Source organism: Pelophylax lessonae, assembly GCF_965119305.1.
Source record: "Pelophylax lessonae genome assembly, chromosome: 3".
In the NCBI taxonomy this organism is placed as follows: domain Eukaryota; kingdom Metazoa; phylum Chordata; class Amphibia; order Anura; family Ranidae; genus Pelophylax; species Pelophylax lessonae.
The window spans coordinates 63,038,954-63,066,434 of NC_138770.1; the positions used below are offsets into that span (position 1 = coordinate 63,038,954).

Below are 27,481 nucleotides of genomic sequence, written 5' to 3' on the forward strand. Positions count from 1 at the left end.
TTATTCCAAAAGGCTGGAAGAGTATAACTGTCTAAAATGTATGGTGTGGCTTTACCAGTACTGGAAACATCCAAGCTTAATCATTGGGAGGGTTCCACATACATTCCTTGACCATAAAATATACTTGACCATATCAACCTTTCCTTCTTCCCCTATCCAATGCTCGGCAGGTTTGGTACAAATGGCTAGGTTTGATCTCATTTTGTAGTTGGGTTAACCAATTATTCCAAAAATGCATTAGTTTTGCTCACACATTTCAAAGACCTGGTACACAAATGTGAGTTCTACATGTTTTTTTCTTTTTTTATGAATATATTCTATAGTGGTAGGTAACTGCCGTTCAGAGTGGCCCCACTGTATTAGGAACATTCCCATATTTTTTTAACACCAACAAAAATTGCTATATTTTTTAGCACATCAGTTCTCCATCAGTCTCCGCCCCTAAGGAACTTTAACAGCTGCTACATTAATGCACACATTATAATACCAGCCTGATCAGACATCAGTTGTTGTGGGGAAACTGGAGAACTGTGAGAAACTGCACACACACCAAGGAAGAATATATGAACTCCATGTAGATAGCATTTTAAACTCATTTGTAGACAGGACTCCAGCAAATAGGACCTGCCACCTCGAGTTACATTGCGCACTGCACAGACACTTCTATTATTTAGTATGTCATTCCTCTATGGACCTTAGAATCCAGAAGAAAATGTCAAGTGGAATAGAAAATGCCTATAGAGTGAGCCTGTTCCACCTTATTACAACAGTTCATTAATAGTAAATTAACATTTTAAGAGCTTTTAGTTGTGTTCTATTGAGTACACTTTACTCCATTTGAATTTTAGTTCTCTAATATCTGAGTCTCACTTACTTAAACGAATGCCTCGTACACACGCATCGATTATTGGCCGTGAATTTTCAGCCAGCGTCCGATCGGGCGATTTTCGGCTTGTAATGCCTCGTACACACGCATCGATTATTGGCCAGGAATTTTCGGCCAATGTCCGATCGGCCGATTTTCGGCTTGTTAGTATGATGCTTTCGACAACCGACTCCGACTTTTTCGGCCGAAAAAAATCTGGTGTGCAGGCTCTAAAATTTTTGTTGGCCGTCAACACAACGGCCGATTTTCCGTCAGTCAGTACAGATTTCGGCAGACAAAAAACTGATGAGCAAGACTGGGCATGCTCAGAGAAGAAAAAACACACGGAAAGTAAACCAGCACATGACATCACTTCACAAGTAGATTTTTGTTGGCCGAAAAAATTTGTGTGCAGTCTAGGCACATTCCAAACAACAAAACACAACTTGGCCAAAAGACGGCCGATCGGTCGGCTGATAATCGTTGCGTGTGTACGAGGCATAACTGTTAGTTGGCAGCAGTTGGAAGACTTCTAGAAATCAAGCAGCTTGTGCTCCAGGAATCCCCCATCAGTTGCCACGTTGGCCTTCCTGGTACCTTCTATATAATAAAATTTACACCCAACCATTGTGTTGCTTCAAAGAACCCTGTTCTTGTGTCTTTTAGGTCCTTGATAATCTGAATGTCCATTTGAAGGCCTCAGAATACTTTCGCTTCTTCTGGTTTCCACACACAGAAAATGTCAGCGTCTTTTATCAAGACCCTACAGACAAGGTATTGAACTGCTTAAAGTTTATGAAGATATTTGCTGTTTGTGCTGTGCTATTATCTTCACAGTCCTGTGCATTGAGCAGTCACACTGTATGCATCTGGAATATATTAAAATGTACAGAGGGATAATAATAATAATCCAATATAAGCAGAGAATTAAATATATATGGATGAGTGAAAGAGATAGATTACATGGGATTTTTTTTTACATAAGACAAAGATAAACATAGTGCGTGGGGCTCACAAAACAATCACACACTGAGCCTTGGAGTTTAAAAAAAATGAGCTATTGACACTGGTAATCTAACCCAATTACATAGTGCCACATCTGTATATCATAACAATGGCATACTAAAATCTAGGGTCCCAACCACGGGTCAAGTCCTGGGGAAAAAAAGTGTGGGAACTCACCCAAGATTTCCTCCCCCACCTCAAAAATAGGTTGCGATGACAAGGGCCCATTAAATGTGGTCTTACCAGTGCCCAGCAATGCAGCCTGACTAATGCCCAGCAATGCAGCCTGACCAGTGCCCAGCAATGAAAAATTACCAGTGCTCATCAATGCAGCCTGACCAGTGCTCGTCAATGCAGCGTGACCAGTGCCCAGCAAATGCAGCCTCACCAGTGCCCAGCAAATGCAACCTCACCAGTGCCCAGCAATGCAGCCTGACCAGTGCTCACCAATGTAGCCTGACCAGTGCCCAGCAAATGCAGCCTCACCAGTGCCCAGCAAATGCAGCCTGACCAGTACCCAGCAATGCAGCCTGACCAGTGCCCAGCAATGCAGCCTTACCTGTTCCCATAAATGCCCAGCAATGCAGCCTTACCAGTGCCCATAAATGCCCAGCAATGCAACCTCATTAGTGTCTGGATAGATAACACACATCGGCGATCTCCCTCTGTGTCGTGGATCTTGAATTTGAATATCCCGCCATGCCCGTCCTCCCCTCCCTCGGTCCTCCTCCTCCAGCAGCCGTTGTAACAAGGTCCCGCCTCCTATAATACACGTCACACTGATTCAATTTGCCTGCAATGGATCATTGCTGGCACAGCAGAGCCGATCCTGGGAGTCACAAGGGAATGGCGTTCTTGCTGTGAAAAAAGTACAGGAACAACGTTCCCATGCGTACCCGCAGGACTGGAGCCCTGGTCTCAACACAATGACTTATTGACACCAGGGGTCCCAAGCCAATGACATACTGACACATAAGTATGTCATAACAATGGCATACTAACACCTAGGGTCCCAACATAATGACTAATTGACACCAAGGGTACCAAACCAATGACTCACTCACACCAGGGATTACAACCCAATGACATACTGACACATACAGCAGCTTTATCCTAACAATGGCATACTAACATCCAGGGTCCCAGCACAATGACTTACTGAAACCAGGGGTCCCAAACCAATGACATACTGACGCTGGGGATACCAACCCTATAGCATACTGACACATGGGTATGCCATAACAGTGAAATACTAACACCTGGAGTACCAAAATAATGTCTTACTGCCACCAGGGGTCCCCAAATCAATGACATTCTGACAATAGGAGTCACAGCCATGTGACATACTACTGACACATGGGTATACAATAATAATGATATATTAATACCTGGGGTCCCAAAATAATGACTTACTGACAGCAGTTGTCCCAACCCAATGATATACTGATACCATTGGTCCCAACTCAAGGACATAAAGACACACAGGTTTATCATAGCGATGGCATACTAATACCTAGAGTCCCAACACAGTGGCTTATTGACACCAGGGGACTCAAGTCAATGGCATACTGACACATGGGTATACCCTAACAATGACATACTATTACCTAGGGGTTTGAACATAATGGATTACTGACACCAGGAGTTTCAACCCAATGACATACAGACACATGGTAATATCATAATGATGGCATACTAACACCTAGAGTCCCAACACAATGACGCAATGACACCAGAAGACCCAACTCAATGACATACTGACACATGGGTATTACATACCAATCACATACTAATACCTGGGGTTCAAACATAATGACTTACTAACACCAGGGGCCCAACCTAATGATATACAGACACATGGGTATACTATAACAATGGTATAATAACAGCTAGAGTCCCAACACAATAACATATTGACACCAGGGATCCCAACTCAATGGTACACTGACACATGGGTATACCATAAAAATGACCTACTAACACCTGAGGTTCAAAAATAATGACCTACTGACAAAAGGGGCCCCAGCCCAATAGCATACAGGCACATGGGTATAACATAACAATGGCATACTAACACCTAGAGTCCCAATACAATGACTTACTGACCTTAGGCATTCCAACCCAATGATATACTGACACATGGGTAGGCCATAACAGTAACATACTAACACTTGGAGTCTCAACATAATGGACTACTGCCACCAAGGGTCCCCAAACCAATGACAACCTGACACCAGGAGTCCCAGCCATGTGATATAATGAAACATGGGTATACAATAAAAATGACATACTAGTAAATGGGGTCCCAACATAATGACCTACTGACAGCAGGTATCCCAACCTAACCACATACTGATACTATTGGTCCCAACTCAATGACATAAAGACACAGGTTTGTCATAGAGATGTCATACTATTATTATTATTATTTCAGGTTCTTATATAGCACTGTCAATTTACGCAGCGCTTTTACATATACATTGCACATTCACATCAGTCCCTGCCCTCAAGTAGCTTACATTCTAAGGTCCCCAACTCACATTCATACATACATAGTAGGGCCAATTTTATACAGGATCCAATTAACCTACCAGCATGTCTTGGGCATACTAACACCTAGAGTCCAACACAATGACCTATTGACACCAGGGGCCCAACTCAATGGCACACTGACATAAAGGTATACCATCACAATGACATACTGAGGTTTGAACATAATGACTTACTAACACCAGGGGCCCCAACCCAATGGCATACAGATACCTAGAGTCCCAGCACAATGACCTATTGAACCTAGGCATTCCAACCCAATGCATACTGACACATGGGTATACCATAACAATGACATACACACACCTAGGGTAAGAACATAATGACTCACCGTCACCAGTGGTCCCAACCCATTAACTAACTGACTCCAGGGTCCTCAGCCCAATGGCATACTGACAAATGGATATACCAAAAGGTAATTTTTGCTTCTGCCTTCCAGTGTAAGAAGATCCAGCTAGCTGGGTTATGAATAATTTTATCTTCCTGGCCAATCACTTAAAGGTTTGTTGTCAGTGGTGCATGTTGGGAAAGGCTTTCAATATTTAGCGGAACCTTCTGGAAGTTCTTTTGCTCACAGGCTTTACTTCTGGAGAATGTGTGTAATGCTGCTGAACTTAACGACCACTGGCAATCTTACTAACCATTGACAGTAGGAAGTTACAATGTGTAACAGCGATGGTATTGCCACTATTGTACATGATGTTTGGCTCCTGCCGAATGGCTAAATGTTTGGTAATTTGGCCGAATGCCAGAACAGCCAAGAATCTGTCCGAACTTGTGTTAACACCAAACCTTAAGCTCATCCCTAAGGGGTTCAACCTCAACTGCACCCTACACCGAGGATGTAATAAAACCATAGAAACTTTGTCATGAATTTCAGACGTTTAGCCACACAAAGTACTTTCTGTATGTTATACAGCATCATGAGTTTCACAGACCTTTCCTATCACAATGCTTACAATGGTAATATATGCAGCTCATTTCCCCGAACCTGCACTGCAAAAGACAAAGTATTAAGGATTTCTTGCAGATTAATGAGAATTGGAATTGTAAATGCCTTTTCTTTATAAATGATCTGCGCTAGGCAGAGTCATTGTCCTCAAACGGGGATTGAACCGCGTTCCTCTATAGATGACGAATTGCCGTGCCGACATAATTTTCCAGCCCTTTGATTGCCTATTATGGTATGAATTAGGCTGAGATGGACATTAATTAATTAATAGAGAAAAGTCCTAATTTTTTTATTTCTTTTCCTTCAGCCTCCGTCTTCCAAAGGCAGTTGGTTCTGGGACTATTTTGTGGGATATTACCTACTGGAGTTTCTTCTTTGGATAAGGTATTTGGAAATGATTTGCCATTTTCTGATTGTCTGCGGTAACGTACGTGGTTATATCTATCAATCTAAATAACAGAAGGTACATTGCTGAAATTATAGACACTAGTGGGGAAGCACTGTTAGACTTAGGCTGGCCATACATGGTTCAAATTTCGTCCGGTTCTGAACCGTTAATGGGCAGGCTGAACGTTCCAAGTTGATCGATCGACCAACTTGGGTTCAACCTGCCTGCCATATTCTCTTGTGATTATCCTTAGCAGCTGCTATAGCTACTAGCAATAATCACTGTCTGCTCCCCGGGGAAGACAATTGCTCGGCAGGAGGGATTCTCCGGTCAACACTATTTGAGTTGATGGGAAAATCATGTGAATTCCTTTCCTGCAAAGCATGGTTTCAGGAAAGAAATTTGCACCGAGTATGGCCAGCCTAAGCTTCAGAAAATTGCCACATGACAGCCTTCTACAAAATATCCAAAGCTACCTATTCCGTTCTGGACATAATAAAGAGTTTTTAAACTCCATTGGATGTTTTTAACTTCTTTTTGTCATCCCTTTTGGGTGGAAATGTGTCCCATTTGAGATATATTCCTCTACTTTCTGTCCTATAGGTCCCATTCAAACATGAGCAACACTACCGCGTAGTTTTTTGGCATGTTTTTGGAGCAGCAACATTCATTTGAATGGGCCTCCCTCTGCTCCAAAAACGTGTTAAAGAAGATCATGTACCAAATTTTGCCACTGAACCGAACGCGTTTTGCGTCACTTGTTTCTGCCTGCGTTTTTATTATTTTATTAGATCAAAAAAATACTAAACTTGCTTATGTACTGTGAACTGTAGATCATTTTATTTAGGGGTTCTCTTGAATATCATTTCAAGGGTCTCTCTGGGTTAAAGAGGTTGAGAAAGGCTGGGTCACAGGTTTCTGACTCTTTTTGCATTGTGTGACTCTGGCTGGCTCTACTTGTCTGCTTAGGATTCTATGTCCTTGAATGAACTGGAGATTCATGATAAGTCCTTTTCATCCTACCTGTTGAGAAATGTATAATTCATAAAGGGTACACTTGGAGCCCTGAAAGGTGCAACCTCGTACGTCAACACCCAAACCCACCAGCTGTCATTACAAGTGTCTGATAGGTAATGGAAGGGGTGAAGAGACAATTATAAAGATGTACCCCTGTGGAAATACATCCCCTGTGAACTTACCCTAAAAGTTGGCTCCTGATCGAGTGAAATGCGTTAAGAAATATTGTACATTCGGATTGATGGGTCTGTGGCTGTATAATAATCTGTTTCAAGGTTTTTTATGGTGAGCAGTACTCTTTTCTTCCTTTGGGGTTTTTCATATCCTATGAATATCTGATGGCCAATGAAGTAATAACTTACAACTTACATATGGTCAATCAATCAATAGGTAGCAAGGCAAGGATGATGATGGTGGGCCTTTGAGACCTTTAAAAAAGTTGACAGTGGTAGCCTTGTAATACGTATGGGGTTCTAGTTCTAGATGAAATAGAATAATTGGAGACCCTCAGACATGGCAGTTGTACCAAGAATCTGTTAGGTACCTGTTAGGTAAAGTCCGAAGTGGAGCTTGAGTGCTGAAGATTCAGGTGAAAACGTAGTCAGAGATCAGGCCGGCAACAGATCGGGCAAAGCGGTATCCAAACGTAATCCAAAGAATGGTCAGGCAGGCAGAAGTCATACACAAGCTGGCGGTGAAGTACAGATTCGGCAGGCTGAAGAGGGGTCAAGAATACAGGCAAAAGTTCATACACGATAGTCAGTAAAAGAGCAAACAGCACACCCAGGAAGATATTCCAAACAAACGGGCATTGAGGAACAGGAAGTGCTGCTATTTAAATGCTGGATAAATTGTACATTGTTCACAGCTGGTTAAATTGTACAATGTTCACAGCTGGTTAAATTGTACATTGTTCACAGCTGGCAGCAGGTGGAGCTAGTGAGTCCAAAAGTAAAGCATCAGGCTGGAAAATCACTGCAAAAACTCCAGAGCTTCTTTGTGGCACAACAGATAAGGCTGCAAGCTATGGAACAGGGAACCTCCCGGTTCAAGGACACCCAAGTACATGACAGAATCTGACCTTATGGTCAAACAGGAAGCTTTAAAGCACCAATTCTGGAAAGTTGCCATGTAGGACCTCCTGACATCACATGAAGCTATAGCTCCAGTAAAAGCTCCAGCTTTACTCATTAGCGTTTCCTTACATTGGGCCTTCTTGGGCCAATAACTATACCTATCTCATACCTGAGGGTACACGGGGGAAGCTGACAATCACTGAGGCTAATTCCTTTGAAAATGTTATGTATAATGAAACACGTTAGGATTGTCAAGAGTGCCGAATTGTATTGAATGCTTCTTACCATCTGACCCATTGACACCTGGGAATACCGCCTTGTGAATAAGGATCGCTTCCAAAACACAGTCCATACAGCCGTGCAGGAGACATATGAGAAACAACAGCTCACTCTACATTAACCTGCTTCAATTTCACCACATAGTGGTAAGTAGATACCCTAAGGGGGATACCCCGAAGCCACAAGAATAAGCATCCAGTTTCTGCTACCTCAAAGGACTGTTTTATGGACTGTTTGCACACAGACTGCACTTTATGAGTTTTACATTGTAATATCTGCACTTTATATGAGTTGGCATTTTGCACAGAAATATGCACTTAACGGCACTTTATTGATGGTTGATCAATTACCATTTGCAGTTCAGGATAATTGTTTTTCATGAACACTTATTTATTCAATTGTTTTAGTATTCAATCATTTAATTATTTATATAGCAGCGCTGCAATCACTGACCCTCAATCACTGTAGTGGTCAACCCTACTACAGTGATAACCACGATCTTCTGAATCTTGTGTGAGGAGCTCCTCCCTCTACACATTGACCATAAAGGGTCACTCGTTGGGCACCGCCAACATTCACAGAATGCCTTTATTTTTTTAATAACATTTTAATAAATTGTAATCATTTTGATAAATTACATAAATTAAATAATTCATATTTAAATAAAATGTAAAAGAAAAATTAAAATACAAAAATTGAATTATTAAGACAGAACTTTACCCTGCCCTTCTGAGGTTAAGCCCTTCCATTCCAGGTTGTTCAGTTGCAACGCCAGCACATTTGTTTTTTTAGAAGCATGTTTCCCTATCACCCTCCTTTCTTTGTAGTCCCATAGCGAGGTAGCCTATAGACTCTCTGTAGGAGACCGAACTTCTTTGGATTATCCGTTATCGGAATGTGAAACCAGTTACATATCAATAAATGTTTGAATAAGTTGTATATTAAGCTTTTTTGGAAAAGAAAAAATGTAAAAGTAAAATGTTAAAAGTAAAATTCAAATGAAAAATGTAATAATAAAAATTAAAATACAATTTATTACGTTTTAATAAATCTGATATTGGATGATGTGGAGAGGTGGGGCGATTATGTCACAATCTCCATCTAGTCCAATTGAAGGACCTCTTTGTATACACTGAAAAAATAGAAGGCATCCTGTGCTGAGCATGCAACCCCCCGCATTGAAAGTGTCTTGGGGAAAAGGATCCGAAAGATCTGGTCTATCATTGTGGCTTCTCGGGTATGTGATATGCATATTTACATTGGTCCATGCTGGACCAATGTTGGCATGTAGTAAGGAGCATACCTCGAGTTAACTTAAAAAATGTGCACAAGCAGCACACCATCAATTGCAAGAGACATTAATTTCTGTTATCTAGATACATCTTAGAAGCTTGACCGACTTCCAGACTCCAAAATACTTAATTGCAGAATATAAGAGCATGGATAGATAATGGGATTATAACGGTGCCAGAGAAAAAATTAACATTATAGATGAGAAACAAGACAGTTAAAATTTGTATTATTTATTTAGTCTATGGTTAAAAGAAACCCCATTGGTTAAAAGAAAAATTATACATACATGCCAAATAGGTAGTCACAATTTGCATATTACATAGGTGGTTATAGTGTATTATTTTATCTCAACATGTTTCCTGATGTTGGCTTCTTCAGGGGTATTAGGACTCTTTCACACGGTCCACATTCCGTTGTGGACTATGCTCTGCTCATCGGGGATCGATCCGCCTATCCCCGCTGAGCCGGCGGATGACACCTCCGTCTCCGCACTGTGTGCGGAGAGGGAGGTGTCAGAGCCCCGCTGCTCTCTATGGGGAATCGGATGTGAGCGGACCGCCTGTCCGCTCTCATCCGATCCCATCCGATCCGATCCCCAGGACGGATGGAAAATAGGGTTTCCATCCGTCCGGATTTCACAGACAGGATCGGATGCGGGTGTCAGCGGACATGTCACCGCTGACATCCGCTGCTCCATAGAGCTGAATGGGGCATCTGATCAGATCCGCCTAAAAAACTGACAGGCGGATCTGATCGGAACGCCCGTGTGAAAGAGCTCTTAGGAACCACCACTAGTCAACCGACTACAATAAGACAAAAAGCATATAAGCAACATAATCAGTTAGTTTACCTCACTGTAGAAACCAACTGTCACTATGCTCTACAACAAGACATTCCAAGGATTCATAAAAAAAAAAAAAAAAACTATTTGTTCCAATAACATATTTCTGCAAAATATTTCTAGCAAGCAAACCTATTATTATAAAACGTACCTAACATTGGCATATAAGCACTTAAAAACGAATTTAAAGATTAGTAAAGCATACAGTATCAGAATTATTTTTCTTTATCAGCAGTAATCAATATAGATCGTGGGTGTCAGCTAAGCAATTGCAGCACTGAAACTTTCTCGAAACAGAAAAAGATGATTTCCTTAAGTTCATATTTAATGCATACGCCTGCTCTCGACTGAAAGTCATTTAACCTCTGTACATGCAGTTTGATGAGAGGTGTCTGTAAAGAGCCCCCCCGGCACACATTATTGGCGTGCAAACATCAAAGTCTTCTTTAAACCCACGTGACTTTTCTTTCATGTGAAGCTGATTTCCATTTCATAGAGAGGAATAGATCGGTCTATCTCTAACTGATAACTCTCGTATGATGTCTACAGTGACAATATTCCATGTGATTTTATCGCCTGTTTACTTTAATGTAATATAAAGGTTTGAGTTAGGAAGGAAGCTTCGAGGAAGTGTTGCCTTAGATTCCCATAGATGATACAATGTAGCGCCCCCCGTTGGTCACAAAAAAAAAAAAAAAGATTTAATCTCAACTAGCAAAAAAAAGGGTTCTTTATGGTAAGAGCCTTAGAAATGTAAAACGTTTCTTAGAGGAGCTGTCTCTAGGTGATTCTGTAGATAGATTAGTGAAAGGATAAGAGTTTATCAAAAAAGTGCAGTGTTGCTTTTTAAAAACTGCATCAATATTTCTTCAAAAATTCAAAATTTTTCATTTATCATGTAAAAAAACGTGAATGTTCTAGAAAACCAATTTGTATGAGATGGCTTCTTATTTAGTGTATTGCTTATGATGTGGTCACAGTATTATAGACTACTACAGGAGTCAGCAACCATTTCCACATTAAAGGGGTTTATTTAAAAAAAAAAAATGTAATAGTCATTTTTGTATCGAAACTGCATGTAAATTTGTTTTGTTCGAGTAGGGCAAAATCGAATGTTCCCACATGTTACATACATGTTATTTATTGAAAGAAAAAAAAGTTTGAATGAGTAAAATACTGCATTATGACCACTTGATGGAGCTGAGGAGCATTCCTGTGATATTCAGCGCCATCTAGAGACCATAATGCTGTATTTCCCCATTCACATGATTTTTTTTTTTTTTTTTTTAACGAATAACATTCAATCTGCAGAGAATATAGAACACATGTGTCTGACACCAGCAAAGGCTCACTATTCCTTTAACTGACCCCAATGATGGAACACTATTCCTCTCACTGACACCAATGATGGAACACTATTCCTCTCACTGACACCAATGATGGGGCACTCATTATTGGTATCAGTGGGAGGAGTAGTGCCCCATCATTGGTGTCAGTGGTAGGAATAGTGCCCCATTTTAACGTGGGTCGAATCCGGCCCACCAGGCCATTTCATGTGGCCCTGGCACCTCTCCTGCAGATGCGGCACCCCCCTCGACTCCACCCCCACCTTGTCTCAGCAGCTGGCAACAGAGAGGAGGACAGAACTCCTACGCCAGAACCTGCAATTCTCAGTGCAGCTGCGGAGAGGTTCCTCTCTGCCATCCCCCTGTCTCCATCCCACCTCGTCTCAGCAGTCAGCTGCAGAGAAGTCAAAACTCCTGCTACAGATCCTGCACCTCTCTGTGCAGCCTCAGCACCCCCTCATCTCCACCTCCCCTGGTCTCAGCATTCAGCAGACTCCGGCAGCTGACCCAAACCCTCCTCTGGTCCTCTTCAAGACCCTGCACTTCCCAACTCCACCACCAGCTTCTTCCCAGCAGCAGAACATGGTGGGGGACTCTTGACTTCTGATGAAGGGGGGGGGGGGGGGTTGCTTTGGACATCTACTCTTACAGACACAACTGGCCATTTGAGGGCGACCATAATGCTGATGTGACCCACAATTAAGTTGAGTTTACCACACCTGATATAGAACACTTGATTTTGCCCCTAGCATTTGACATCCTAGTGGGTTCTCAATTACAGTCAACGACAGGGGTTGCCAATGCCCAAACACCTGTATATCCATTAACATTTATTTTAGTTTTGGATAGCATATTGAAGAGATAGACCATCTTTCACATCTTTAATTATAGTCCTTACCTGGGAGAGTCAACTTCTTCAACTTTAGTAGGAACCCATGTTTGTCTGAAACTGGAAAGCAGCTGTAAGTGCCAGATCAATGAGTTGTAGGCCAGAGATTCTGCACCTTGTAGGTTCATGTACCCAAGACATCATTGACCTACCATGGCCACTTGGCCATATTAGATCAATGTCAAAGACCGTATATGGCCATGTGGTCACTAACATTCTCGTTTCTTTGTGTAAGAGCTAGGTGGGGAAATCCCCTGCCCACAGCTCATTGCCCCAGCACTGACAGCTGTCCATGGGTTTAGCCAAACCCAAGCTCATTCCTAATCATGACCATATTTCGCAATAACCTCAGCCAGCATCCTGGTTTTTGGACTTTCAGCTGCCAGTCGGTGAGCTATCATTTGTGGCGAAAGTATTGGTGAAGAGGTTTGTGGTAAGGGTCGTTGGTGTTATGTTGCTGGTTCATCAGGATCTACATTACTGGATGATGTCATTAATATTACATCATAGGACATTTTTGTTTGTACTAAAAAAATACTTTTTCTACAGTGTACAGTATGTGTTTTTTTTACTTGCTCAATTTTGCTCAACAGCTACTCCTTAATCACATGAGGGCTACGTTTCTGGGGTCTCCTTATTTGAAAGGGGGCAACAAGATTCCAAAAGGTCCTCTTCACAGACCCCCATGTATACAAGGCCAGGTATATAAGAATAAGGTCCTTGTCACCATTGACATGGGGCTACCCTCCTTATGTTAAGGGCATGTGGCCTGCATAGAAGAAGGATCAGGGTACTGAAATGGCCAGCCTGCAGTCCAGATCTTTCACCCATAGAAAACATTTGGCGCATCATAAAGAGGAAGATGCGACAAAGAAGTTTAGGAGAAAGAGGGCTTAAGATAAGGATAGAAATTTTTTTTTTTTTAAGGAGAAACCCCTTTTCCGCCTTTTTTTTTTTTTGCTGGGCATTCGGTGTGGTATGGTTCAGCAGGGATAAACCACGTGCTTGCTGCCCCCTCCTTTCCTGGCCACCCAGACCCCATGCCCAGGTAAGGGTCTGGTATAAATCGTTTAAGATTTGGCACCCCCCCCCAAAAAAAAATCAATATCAGACCCTTAACCTAATGGTCTTACATGGATTTTTTTAATGGGGACTCCATCCCATCAAAAATAAATGCTTTGCCCACCCACGAAAAGTTTAAACCAGTCAAGCAGGCATGCAGTCTGCTGGACAGGAAAGACAGAGTGCCTGCATCTTCCCTTCCTCCTGGACAATACCATGCCACATGCCACTAATATGGGGAGGGTACTTTGCCAGGGGGGTTCCTTTGCCACTTTCACTTTGTGACCATATTGGTGGTGATGGGGTAAGAATGCAAGTTGCTGGACCCAGAGGATTAGGACTGATTCCACAATACCCATGTATTGGGAAGTTCTTTGGCTCAGATGTAGTAGAACAGTAGAACCATCCTTTCAGCGCTGCACAATCTATTTTTTGAGGATAAATATGAATTTGGCTTACAGATTCCAATCTTTGATGATTACCGAGAGGTAACATGAAATGGATTTTACCTGTTTTATCTTCACTTTGAACATAACGCTTCTCTAGCAGAATGTCTATCATTAAATCACAGCCAAATAAATGGATAATTAGACCAGGCAGAGACTCGCAGGACCATGCTACCCGCTTCTGCTGCTCGCTTTAGAGAAATAAATGCCATTCGGCACTTAATTCACTGAAAATTATATTCGTTCATTATTAATGTGTGATTATAGAGATGAAAAACATTAATTACCGTAAAGTGCGGGGAGGGAATGCAGGCTGGAAAAGTGGATTAGAGTCCGATTCTTAGAGTGAAAGCAGAGGGATGATGCATGTATTATTGTTTGGTGGCATTTGATGGCTTCTTTTGAAAAATAGCTCCAGACCTATATAAAAAACCTATTTAATTCTCTTATTTTATTTTTTATTAGCAATACCATAATATTGCAGACTGAGCTCCATGAAGGCAAACAATTTTTAAATTATTCTTGGTTAAAAATATGTAGCAAAGCACGATCTGTGGTCTGTTCCTCTGATCTTTGCTATGAAGAACCTTCACATTTGACACTTCTGGGTGTGTCAGATGCCTGGTGCCCTTGCTGTGCGCTGTGGTTCCTACAGGAAAAAACAGGGATGTAGGGTTCAAAGAAAAGAAGCAGAGTATGCAGCAGGTGATACACATCAGACACTTTCAGAAGTGTAAAATATGTAGCGCTACCCCCCTCCCCCCCCCCCCCATAGTAGCCACTGGATAGAATGGGTCCTTTTGCCTTGTCCATCCCTATATTCTCAGCTCCTCTGGCACACCAGGTTGAATGTACAAACATTCAATACCACAGGAAATCACTAAAAGTAATACTCAGTACCCAATAGTAGTACTATATCAAAGAAAACAGGCACCAAACCAGGTAGTAAAGGCAAACTTAATATATTGTCACCCAACATGGTTGGTAACTAGGCAAGCATAAAAAGGATTAACAATGGTAAAAACACAATTTAGCATACAAAGCGATTAACAGTAAGGTCCAGGCATAAGATGACATTTGGCGTCCAGGTTAGCATAAACTGTAGCAAGGCCACCTCAAGTGCAGCAGTGAGCAGTAGTATAGTTTATTCTACCTAGTGCTGGAACTATACTGCCAGAGTGCGTTTATGGCAGCGAAGCCAATCCTAGACCTAGTGGGTATGCACTGTCCAAAAGAAAATGAAGATGGTAGTGGAGGGGGAATGGTAACAAAGGGGGCTTGCAAAAAAAGTATTACAGGAGTGACAGTCATTTGAAATGTTCTTCTGCCGGCTATCATTGGGGCCCTTCCAGAGCACCAAATATCAGTCCCAGTTAACCTGCATGAAGTATAGGTACAGTATAGTCTTGGCACAGGTGCAAGGTAGATGTGGTTCAGATGCGGTAAAGGCTAGGTATAATGTGGTATAGGGTTAGTATAGGTGCAGTCTAGGTTTAGAATAAGTGCAGTTTAGGGTTCAGTATGGGTGCAATATGGGTTGGGTACACTTGGTGTCCTGCTCTAAGTGGCTCAGTTCCTACTAGCAGTATTGTTATTAAAAATTGTGGTTTTGGGGTTGTGAGTTGTGGACCTATGTTGGGATACCTGTGTGTATGTGTATCTACATGTATAAAGTAAGTACAGTATTCACCGTCTGAACCAAAATTCCTACTAGCAGTATCAGCAATAGGTGAATAGCCCTTTCACTAGTCCCCGGGGAGCAAACAGAAGTCAATAATAATTGCACCAATAATACAGTTTGCAAACAATATTAATAAACCACCAATGAAGGATGCCCGAAACCTGGTTTAAGGGGGCAAAGTCTATAACTCCTAACCCCATGACTTAAGGGGGTGCCCTAATTATGAAAAATTAAAGAAAAAAGCTATAAGTCACAGTCACTCTGTCTCAGCCTTCCACTGGCCAATGGTAAGTAACTGTCAGTGGCCTCTGCTGGGGCCCAAGACTACATTGGAGTGCTTTAAACACAGTTTTAATAATACCAACAGAAAAGGGGGAATACTCCTCAGAACAAATCCTTGAGGGTCCCAAAAGGGGTGAAGTTGTCTTGACAGGCAAAACTTTTTTTGTATTTTGGATAGCGTATTGGAGATTTACCTTCACTTTCTGTACCATTGCCAAAACAGGCAGTGAGAGGAAATCTGATTTCCCCCTTTATTAAAGCTGTTGTAAACCTTTGCACTTTTTTTTTTTTACCCACCTGCAAGGCAAAGACATGATGTGCTAGTATGCATTGCATACTAGCACATTATGTTTAACTTACCTAAAAACGAAGAGTTCCAGCGATGCCATGCCTTTGCTGGAGGCAGCGTCCATCTATACACGGTCTTCCTTCCATGTTCGCGGCTCCGGCTTTGTGAATGGCCGAAGCGATGATGTCACTCCCGTGCATGCACGTGAGAGCCGCCAGGTCAGTAAATATCTCCAAAACGGTGCCTGTTTTGGAGATATTTACACTACCTATAGGTAAGCCTTAATATAAGCTTACCTATAGGTAAAACTTAAAGATGGAAGTTTATTTTAATGTTCTGGGGACAAACCAATAACTGTCTTTTACTTGCACTTTTGATGATAACGGTAAACAGGACAAATTGAGAGGGTGAATCTCTGTACTGGAGGCAGAGACAGTAATAAAAGTCTCCTCCCTCTCATGAGCGCTCAGAACACTGAAAACACAAGGAGGCTAAGTCTTGTCTCTAAGGGTGATGGCAGTAGTCCTGAATACAGAAGCAGTGACTTTGGATAAAGCAGCAGGCGTTGCCTGCTTTTAGAAGTTTGTGATGTACTTTTAAAAGTGAGCAGTACAAGAGTGAAACTGGACCAGTATTTTCTCCAGGAAAAGTATTTATCCATTGCCGCTAGATTGTTAACATAACTTTTTGTTAATTTTTGCCTAATTAACCATAGGTCTACTTTATTTATCTAACAACTTTCTCAGCACGTTTTTTTCCCAAGAGGAACCCATAAAATAGTTTTCAGGTTTTAAGGAACTCCTGCTTAAACCAGTTCATCGAGGGTCAGTGAGAAAAATGCCTCTTCCACTGGTGGTCAGTAGGAAAAATTCTCCTTACAATGATAGTCAGTGGGAAGGATGTCCCTTAAATTGGTGGTCAGTGAAAAGAACGCTCCTCACATTGGTGGTCTTTGGGAAGAATGTTACTTACATTGGTGGTCAGTGGGAAGAATGCGCCTTACATTGGTGGTCAGTGGAAAGAATGTCCCTTACATTGGTGGTCAGTGGGAAGAATGTCCCTTACATTGGTGGTCAGTGGGAAGACTATTCCTTACATTGGTGGTCAGTGGGAAGAATGCTCCTTACATTGATCAGTGGGAAGAATGTTCCTTACATTGGTGGTCAGTGGGAAGAATATTCCTTACATTGGTGATCAGTGGGAAGGGAAGAATGTTCCTTACATTGGTGATCAGTGGAAAGAATGCTCCTTACATTGGTGATCAGTGGGAAGAATGTTCCTTACATTGGTGATCAGTGGGAAGAATATTCCTTACATTGGTGATCAATGGGAAGAATGTCCCTTACATTGGTGGTCAGTGGGAAGAATGCTCCTTACATTGGTGATCAGTGGGAAGAATATTCCTTACATTGGTGGTCAGTGGGAAGAATGCTCCTTACATTGGTGGTCACTGGGAAGAATGTCCCTTACATTGGTGGTCAGTGGGAAGAAGGAGGAGGACACACCCAAGGAGCTCTCTGTGAGAACCAGCCCTTTTCAAGCCTGGGCCTTGCTTGCTAGCTTGGCCCAGGAACAATGCCTGATCCTGGGGGAGGCCCTGGGAGGGATCCCCCTGATGACACGGGGCCTAGTGAGGAGGAGGTGGAGGACCTGTCTGTGGGTCCAGGCCCTGGTGAGAATGCGGATGTCTTCAGCCAGAAGATTATCAATCGTTTTAGGGCGATTGGGAGAGCTGAAGAAAAACTTAAAGTTTTGAAGGCTGAACACAAATCCTTCAAAACCAAGTATTTCCAGGCCTGGAGTAAAAATCGCACAGCCATGAAGCCTGAGTTACAGGAATTGGAAGAAAAGGTAAAGGAACAATCTTTATTATTGGAAAGGCTGAAAGACAGAAGTGGAGCATTTAAAGAAAAGTTTGACAATGAGAGGCGTTTTACCAGCCAAGCATCAGCAAGTTCTGTGAATCAGCAGCCTCAGTTAATGGATGACCAGGCTCCATCTGCCTCTGCGCCTCTCCCCCCATGCCAGAACTGGGAATCACCAGCGGCAACCAGCCAGGGTGTTGAGAGTGGACATGGATCCCTGACATTCATCCAGCAGATGGAGTCACCCCTGAAAGCAGACAAGTTTGTCTTTTCTGATGATCCATCAGAAATCCCTGAGGATGGGCAGAGGAGATACAAGCCAGCAAAGCCAGTAATGGTGGAGAAATCCCAGTACACCATGCTGCCATCCAACATGTCTGCCCCATCTGCTGTAGTGGATGGTGTCCCAGGTGAGAAGGAGCTCTGCATACAGCTACCTATTGGAGTTACCGCTGTGGAGAAACCGACAGACATGCAAGGAAAATCCCTGACCGTGGAATCCCCGGACCATCAGATGAATGTGGATGGACCTGCATTAAACACCCCAGGCATGGATTTTGCTGGTCTGGCTGAGACCAGTAGTCCCACAGCAAGCAAAATGGCTGCCAGCTCCAAAGAGCATGCTTCATGTTCACCTGAGCCTCCCAGTCTTCCAGTGCTGATTGACCAGCTGATTGCTGGTGGGGGAGGGGATCAACATAGTGTTGGAAGTGAAGTGGAAGCAGCTATGGAAGTCTCCTGCAATGTTTCACCTGTTGCTGTGTTAAAACAGAATGCTATTTCCACAGCTGAAAACCCTGTCCTAGTGGAAGAGAAGTTGACAGCTGGAGTTCTTACCAGTGCAGCAGCAGCTATGGATTCTGCTGTGAAGACAACAGCAATAATAAATATCCCAGCAAGTATAAAAAATGACATTAATGTTAAAGCAATGAATGTGGTGGGTGGTGGTGAAGGGGTTAGTAATGCTGGGAAAAATAAAAATGACATTTCTCCTCCTGCTCAGCAGAGGAAAGATTCGATTGCACAGATCAATCCCGAATCTGTGCAATCGTTATCTGCTAAGTGTGTGTCAGATAATTTAAAAAAAACTGATGGATTTTCTGCTGGGAGGAATGTTGGAAGCTATGCTTCAGCTTTGGGGAGTCACACCAGGGTGGGTGGTGGGAATTCTGTTATTAGTCAAAATTCAGGGAGGTTTGGTGGGTATAGGAGGAGGAATGTGGTACAGTTGAGGTGGGTGGGGGATGGATCTCCACCAGTAAGGGGGAGGGTGGCTGAGTTGATTTTGGAAATGGGGTTTAAAGCTTGTGATATTTTTGCTTTAATTTGCCCGGTGGGGAGTTATGAATTTGATTTGTCTTTTGTAAAACCTGAAAGTTTGGATCTCTTCTGGGAGAGATTTAGGAGGTGCAAGGGCCTTCAGCAGTGGAGGGGTTTGGTGCCAAAAGTGATTTCAAGGCAGCCTCTGATAAAATCAGTGACCATTTTGGTGCGTAACGAATCCATACCAGAGGCTGATTTATTAGTATGGCTACGCCGATATGGCGAGGTCCTCACTCCACTGCGGAAGGTCCTTGATGAGCATGGGATATGGACAGGGGCCTGGACAGTGTCACTAAAATTGGGGGTGCTGGGCGATGTAGTTCAGCACCTTCCCTGCTCAGCCTTTCTGGGTAGGGATAGGCTGACCATTTTCTACCAAGGTCAGCCTAAGGTGTGCAATAAATGTGGTGATAAAGGCCACTTTGCATCGTCCTGCACCCACAAGAAGTGCTCACTGTGCCAGGATTTAGGCCATTTGGCCAGAGAATGCACCCAGATTCGGTGCAATTTGTGCCAGCAGCTGGGTCATCCATATAGCCAGTGCCCAGAGGCACTGCATATCTTGCCAGGATTGGAGACTGAGCTGCAGAGGCTTGATAAAGAAGATGAAGCAGCTGAAGTTAGAGAGGAAATTGTTGCTGCCCCTCCTGTGTCTGTTGTGTCAGATTCTGTTTCCCCTGGTGATGTGGTCCCTGAGTCTGTCCTTCCTGTGTCTGTTGTGTCAGATTTTGTTTCCCCTGGTGATGTGGTCCCTGAGTCTGTCCCTCCTGTGGTTGTTCCTACATCTACTGTGCGTAGATCCTCCAGACTAGCGGAAGCTGCTGGGGGGGCGGGTATAGTGGATCTTCCCCCTCGGCCTACTCCACCTCCAGTCCCTGTCTCTCGACACCGCAAACGCGGCCAAGAGGGTGCAGGGGTGCTGGATGGTGGTGGGGTCGATGGGGTTGAGGGAGGGGTGTCCATGTCCCATGTCTCACCCTCTGTTGTGGAGGATTCGGATGAGGAGGGGTGGGAGAGGACAAAGAGGAAGAAAAAGAAGAAGAGGAAGACCAGTAAAGTGGTCGTTTCTTCCTTACAGTTAGAGCCAGGAGGGGTTCCTCTTGGCAACACATTTTCGGTTTTATCAGGGGAGGAGTTGGTGTCGGATTTATCTATTTGTTTATCATCTATGGATGAGGGGGAGTCACATAGTGTAAAGAGAGCTGTTTCGGGTGATGAAAGTGTGGTGGAGGTTAAGAAACGACTACCCCAATCATCCTGATGGCAGTGCCCGCTCTGATAAAGGTGGCGACCATTTGTCGCCAGTGTGAAATCTGCAAGAGCTCGTGATATTGCCTTATTTTTGCTCAGTGAGTTTGATGCTGAGATTTTATTTTTGCAAGAGACCTGGCTCAATACTTTGGCCGATGTCCATCTAGCAAAAAGGGAGTGGAGATGCGGTCCCTCCTTTTGGTCTCTTGCGGCTGAGCCTTGCAGCGGAGTTGCGGTTCTTTTTAAAACCGATATGGTAACGTGCCGGCGGATAATTGAGGTAGAAATGGGGAGATGCATGGTCTTAGACGTCTCTGTTAGGGGGCAGGACCTGCGCCTGATCAATATCTATGGACCGCAGTCAAAATGGGACAGGAAATGCCTCCTCACAAAGATCAAGCCCTTCCTTTTTACATCCCAGCAGGTTGTCTTTGGAGGTGACTTTAACACCATAATTAGGCCTGAAGACAGGAGGGTCTCCATAGACAGGCTGGGTTATGATAGCGTTTTTCTTAGAGATATGGTTAGACAAGCAGGCCTGGTAGATGTGCACATTAAGCACTGCCCTGGCAGCACGGGATTCACATTTCAGAGAGGGAATAGTCAGAGTAGGATAGATAGGTTTTTTTTAAAGGAGAACTCTGCTTTCTCGGCTCCTGAGTTGAGGGCGGTGGAGTTCTCTGACCACTGTATGCTGTCTGTGACTCTGAATGCCTCGGACACTCCACCCAGGGGAAGGGGTACCTGGAAACTGAATTCGGCTCTCCTGGAAGATGTAGAGGTAAGACAATCCTTTGAGGATTTTTTTCAGGCACAGGTTTCTATTCTGGACTTTTGCAGCAGTAAGTCAGAGTGGTGGGAGCTTGTGAAACAAAGGGCGATTGGACTTTTCAAGGCCATAGGTAAGAAGAAGCAGCTTGGTATGTATATTGCCTACCAGCATTTGCGGAGGAAGCTTGATCGTCTTGTCTCGTATGGAGGAGATCCAGGGGAGATCTCGGAGGTAAAGCTTCTTCTTAGGAAGTGTCAATACGACCGGCATGCCTCCTTGGTTCTGGAGAGAGATTATGGGAAATATCACTCGCCTGATCCTTACCAGAACTGTAAGCAAGGCATAGCAGTTAAGACGGTCATAGGTCTGAGGGATAGTACGGGTTCCCTGGTGAAGTCCAGATCAGGGATCCTGGAGATCTTCAGGTCATATTACGCAGACCTTCTGGGAAGAAAGGACCTTAGTCGGGACAGGATGGAAAGCTTTCTGGATTCTACTCCAGGATTGGGAAATGATACATTGCCTTTGATGGATTTGACAGAACCAATTTCAGCGGATGAGGTAGTTAGTGCTATAGAGAAGCTGGCTACCAAAAAGTCGCCTGGGCCAGATGGGTTGACAGCTGAATTTTACAAGTGTTTTAAGTCCATTCTGGCTCCCTTTTTAGCGGAGGTTTATAACAGCTGTTTAGATGAGGGTTCTCTCCCTCCCTCCATGAGGCAATCCGCTGTGATTCTTCTGTCAAAAGGTAAAGACCCCTCAATAATTGAGAACTGGCGCCCCATCAGTCTTCTCAATGTTGATAGAAAGATCTTGGCGAAGATTCTTTTTTGGCGCTTGTCGTCAGTAGCAGGCGATTTGTTGTCCAATCATCAGCACTGCTCGGTCCAGGGCAGAAGTACCTTTTCAGCAATTTTAGCTGTCCAGGAGGCTTTGGAGCGATGCAGGGCTGCTGGATGGAGAAAGTACTTGCTGGCATTGGATCAAGCGAAGGCTTTTGATCGAGTCAATCATGAGTACCTGTATTTGCTACTTGGTAGATACGGCCTGCAGGGGAGGTTTATTGATTGGCTGAAAACATTATATAAAGGGGCTGAGAGCTTCCCACTTGTTAATGGTTGGGTTGGACGGCCTTTTGAGGTTGGCTCTGGTGTGCGCCAGGGGTGTCCTTTGAGCCCCCTGCTATATGTATTCGCAATCGACCCCTTCATAAGAAGGTTAGAGAGTGGATCGTTGTGTGGGGTGCCTTTGGGCATTGCTGGTGTGCCGCCTTTGAAGGTCGTGGCCTATGCCGATGATGTGTCTGTTATTATCTCTGGGATGGAGGAGGCGCAGGAGGTGGTCTCTGTGATAGAGCAGTACACTGAGGCTTCTGGCTCTAAAATCAATCATGAAAAGAGTGAAGTTTTCTGGATGGGTGAGGAGGGTGAAAGCTTCGAACTTCCGGATGCCTTTCCAGAGCCCCAGCAGGAAATTAAAGTGTTGGGCATCAAATTTGGTCCTGGTGACTATGGTCATCGAAATTGGGAAAGCAGGTTGTTGAATGCCAATGCCAAGGTGGCAAGCTGGAAGAAATGGAAACTTTCCTTGAGGGAAAGGGTTGACTTGATTAAAACTTACCTGATCCCAATCTTTTTATATGTCAGCTTTGTCTGTATCTTGCCGGAATCTCTCTATGCAAGGGTGTACAGCTGCTTTTTCCAACTGTTATGGGGAAATAGGCTGAACCTGATCAAATGCAATGTAACTTACCTGTCCAGGCGGGAGGGTGGTCTAGGAATGGTCAACCCTATAGTTTTCTTTTCTCTGCTTTTTTTAAAGTATAATCTTGGTAATATGTTAACAGAGACCCCGCCGGGATGGGTGGGTATTTTTCAATCTTGGTTTAGGCCTTTTCTGCGATGCTGGGAAGATGGCGGGCCAGTGAAAAGTCTGAGAGTCCGACATGGCAAGCTTCCGGCTTATGTTGCCCCGTGTCTGAAAATACTTAGGCAGTAGCAGGTGACAGTGGGGGATATCAAGACCCTCCCCAGAAAGCTTCTGGAGAAGAGGATTTTGGGCTCTGCTTTCAGTGTGTCGCTGACCTTAAGGGATTGCCCAGGCCCCGTAATGAGGGAGGGGTTGCGTTTAATTAACTTAGGGAGAATCCCTTTGAAGTTTAGGGATCAAGCCTGGCTCGCTTTCCATGGAAGGCTCTATGTGAGAGGGAACCTGAAGCATCGCCCTGTGGATGATCGGGATTGTCCTAGAGCGGAGTGTGTTGGTAAAGTAGAGTCTATGGACCACTTTTTGCTCCAGTGTCCCTTTAACATAGAGGTGTATAAAAGGGTGGGGAGGGCTCTAGGCATCCCCTTTCTCTATCGCATGAGTTATGCGGAGTGGGTGTACGGGGCATTCCCGACTCGCTGGGATTTTGATTTGGATACACTTTTTCTAGTTAGTATAGTTGTCCGTTACTTCACGTGGAATGCACGGTGCCAGATTACCCTGCGGAAGAAAGTCCTCCCTGTCGAGGTGGTGGTGTACGATATTCTGGGTGAGGTTGGGAAGATTCGGGGTCTTGAGAAGGGCAGGGAGCCTCGAGCGGTCTGGATAAGGGCGTGGAGGAATATCAGACCTGCTTTTGGTGAACTGTCCATCTCTGGGTGAAAAGCTTTTTTCCTATGCTATTTCTCTCACGCCCTTAGCTTTTGTTGGTTAATATCTTCATTTTTGAAGAAGGGCTGCATGCATAATGGGGGTGGTTTTGTTTCTTGACCTCGCAGGTTTGATGTCTGGTGTGGTGGTGTGAGTCTTATTAAGATTATTTTTCCCGGTAATGATGTGTTTCATGATGTGAGTTTTGTTTTTGCTGTAAAGGCAGTCTTTATTTGAGAGCAGAATTTGCTATGTATTTTTTTTTTCCCCTTTTCATGTAAATATGTATATATTTATTTATGTATATTGTTTTTATGCTTATTGATTGCAAGACCTTTAATAAACAAAATTGGGAAGAATATTCCTTACATTTGTTGTTTGTAGGAAGAATGCTCTTTATGTTGGTAGTCATGGAAAAAATGCCCCTTACTTTGGTGATCAATGGGAAGAATGTTTCTTATATTGGGGGTCATTGGGAAGAATATTCCTTACATTGGTGGTTGGTAAGAAGAGTGCTCTTTGCGTTGGTAGTCGATGGGAAAATGCCCATTACTTTGGTGTTCAGTGGGAAGATTGCCCCTTTGGTCAGTGGGAAGAATGCCCCTTACATTGGTAGTCAGTGGGAAGAAAATCCTTTACATTGGTGGTCAGTGGGAAGAATGTCCCTTACATTGGTGGTCATTGGGAAGAATGTCCCTTACATTAGTGGTCAGTGGAAATACTCCTTACATTGGTGGTCAGTGAGAAGAATTCCTCCCTTACACTGGTGACCAGATTGCCAATCTTACATACAGCTAAAAAAAATCATTGGTGTCATGCCTCTTGCCATGCGCCCCAAAACTATCCATTTATCATCAGCAGGGAGGTCAATCTGTAGGCAGGTAGTGTTAATGCTGCCCCAGTCGAGAGGGTTAATGTTAAATCTGTTTCCCAGTTCTTTCTTGGTGAGCTTTTCTGTGTCTGACCCCCTGGTTCTGTGTGTTATTAAAGGGACAGGGGTCTGGTCCCAAGCATGCAAAAAGGTTAGTGAAAGTCCAAGGTTGCTGCCGTTAATGGACTTCATTCGGTTCGCTGGCAGGATATGCCAAGACTGGAATTCCAACTAATGCCCCGCTGCCCAAAGGATCCTTCTGCAGCATAGGAGGGGTGCTAGGACTTGCGGTCCACCCTGAATATGTCAATCCGGGATTCTGCCATCATTGGCTCAGCCAGTTATGGACTCTTTCCTGTGCAGGTATAGTGGGGCAGCCACAAGCCTGAGTTAGGGGTTAGTTTAGGGAAAGACTGTTGCCTTTGTTTAACTGTTATGCCAGATTCTTAAAGTAAAGCTTTTGAAAAGTTGTCCTTGCCAAAGTAGAGCTACTCCAACTGCATACACCTGAAGACCACCTCTAAAGGGACCATGAGTTTAGTTAGCAAGTTAGAATGTGTCCAGGCTTACCCAGCAACAGTGAACGTTACTAATAATGTCTGCTTTTTGACTGGCTCCTGCATAAAGCTCTGTCACCAGATTGGCGGATATTCTGATAAGAGTTGTATATAGCAAGCAGACCTGGAAAAGACACTTAGATGCACCACGTGTGTTGCTACAAGCCGTGGAAACAGATCCCTCTACTCACCAATACCAGGGAATGTTATCAACTGGTGTATGAGTTTGCCCTCTGCCCTCTGTCATTCGCACACCCAGAAAGAATTCCAAGTCCTCTGCCCTACCTGCAAGAGGAAACTGGCTACACTTGTCCCTCAGGCTCCCCGCACATACGTGATACATGGTTGTTTCAGCAGCGCCTTTTTGAGGAGGGACCAAGCAGTGAGATTGGTCCGGGTGACCTTTCCAAGGCTACCCCTGCTGCCAGGGATGTTACCTCAGCCAAACCTCTGGTGAAGATTCTGAAGCCTTGTGGAAGCCACATTCCCGAGATGGCCTCCCCTGCTGCTCCAGGGGTCAAGCTTCCATCCTCGCTAGCATGGAGCAAATGCCCCCTCGGTAAGAAGACCGGAGTTCCGTCAAGCTCATCTTCGAAGAGTTGCTGCCTCCGCCAATGCTGGATTGAACTACTGTCTGGATAGTTCCAACTCCCTTATATTGAATTTACCGCTACTGGACAATACGATTCCCCCATTGTTGGAGTATGCCCCAGCCAAGGAAACCCTGCAGGCTCTAAGAGACATTCATTCCTGTGACCATATAAAGAAAAGGGAGGGAGGGGTCTACATGCTGACGTCTTGGCGTCCTTGTGGTAGAATCGGCGGTTTTTCTTGGTGAATTTTTATGGCTATTTTTATCTACATGTAGATGTACTTCCATTTTAATCAAAAAAGACTACACTATATGAGCATCATTTTGACTCCTGCTGGTGAGCTTCTTTACACAGTGTGTGCTGTATGAAAAGTGACCGTGGAACCGTCACTGCGAGCCACATCCTCAACATACTGGGTGACAGCAATACAGGGCTTTTTTTATTTCATCGTCTGGTGAGTGCACAAAACGGTGGAGAGAGAGCACAGTGAAGAAAACATTTGGTAACACTTGAAGTGTATCACTTCCTGTTTTGTTGGCCTATGTCTGGTGAGTGTTCTGACACTTGATCTATCATTGGAGGAATCTTTCTGAATACAGTGGTTTATGCAGCTGTCGTTTGACTGCCAACAACTATTTGGACTTTATGTCTATGTACAAATGTGTTATATGCTTTGATCACTATCAGAGGGATTTTGTTCTCTGTTTGGACATTCACTTGTGTAAACACTATATATAATAATCATTAGCGCTGCACATGGTTTTCTTTATATGGTTCTTTATAGGTTGTATTTTCACCTTTATTTTGTGCCAGCTGCTATACATATTACTTTTTTCTAGCGCTCACATTTTCTATATATTCCTGTGACCAGCCTAAGGGGGTATCTTGGAAAAGCCTCACTTATGACCTGGATGAGGAATTACCACCTTCCCCAGAGGCGTACATACCCTGCCCTCATCTCTCTTAGGGATGATCGAACTTTTCAAAAGTTCGGTTCGCCCAGAACATCCGAACTTCCCGAAAGTTCGGCCCGGATTTCAGAACCCCATTGAAATCAATGGGACCCGAACTTCGGTAATCAAAAAACACCATTTTGAAGCCCTAAAACCCAATAAATGCCCCTAAAAAGTGCCTAGGGTTCTGGGTCATACCCCAGGGACTATTAATCACACAAAAAAAAGTTCTTAAAAATTGTCATTTTTGATAGAGAGCCAATTATTGAAAAAATTAAAAAAAAAAAAAAAACTTTCTTTGGATTTAGTATCTGGGGGGTCTAAAAAGTATACCTGTGAAGTTTCAGCTCTGTAGCATGTCCAGAACCATAAAAAAAAGATTGTTTGTATTAGGTCAC

The 27,481-nt window shown here is 43.7% G+C and overlaps 1 protein-coding gene across 1 annotated transcript in view; it reads left to right on the top strand.

The window, feature by feature from the left end:
• LOC309549724 (L-gulonolactone oxidase-like) overlaps positions 1-27,481 on the top strand; it is a 229,793-nt gene that overhangs the window by 132,398 nt on the left and 69,914 nt on the right. The window contains exons 7-8 of the mRNA XM_082250217.1: positions 1,532-1,639; positions 5,680-5,756. Of these exons, the coding sequence (XP_082106343.1) occupies positions 1,532-1,639; positions 5,680-5,756 (185 nt within the window). The remainder of the gene's footprint in view (positions 1-1,531; positions 1,640-5,679; positions 5,757-27,481) is intronic.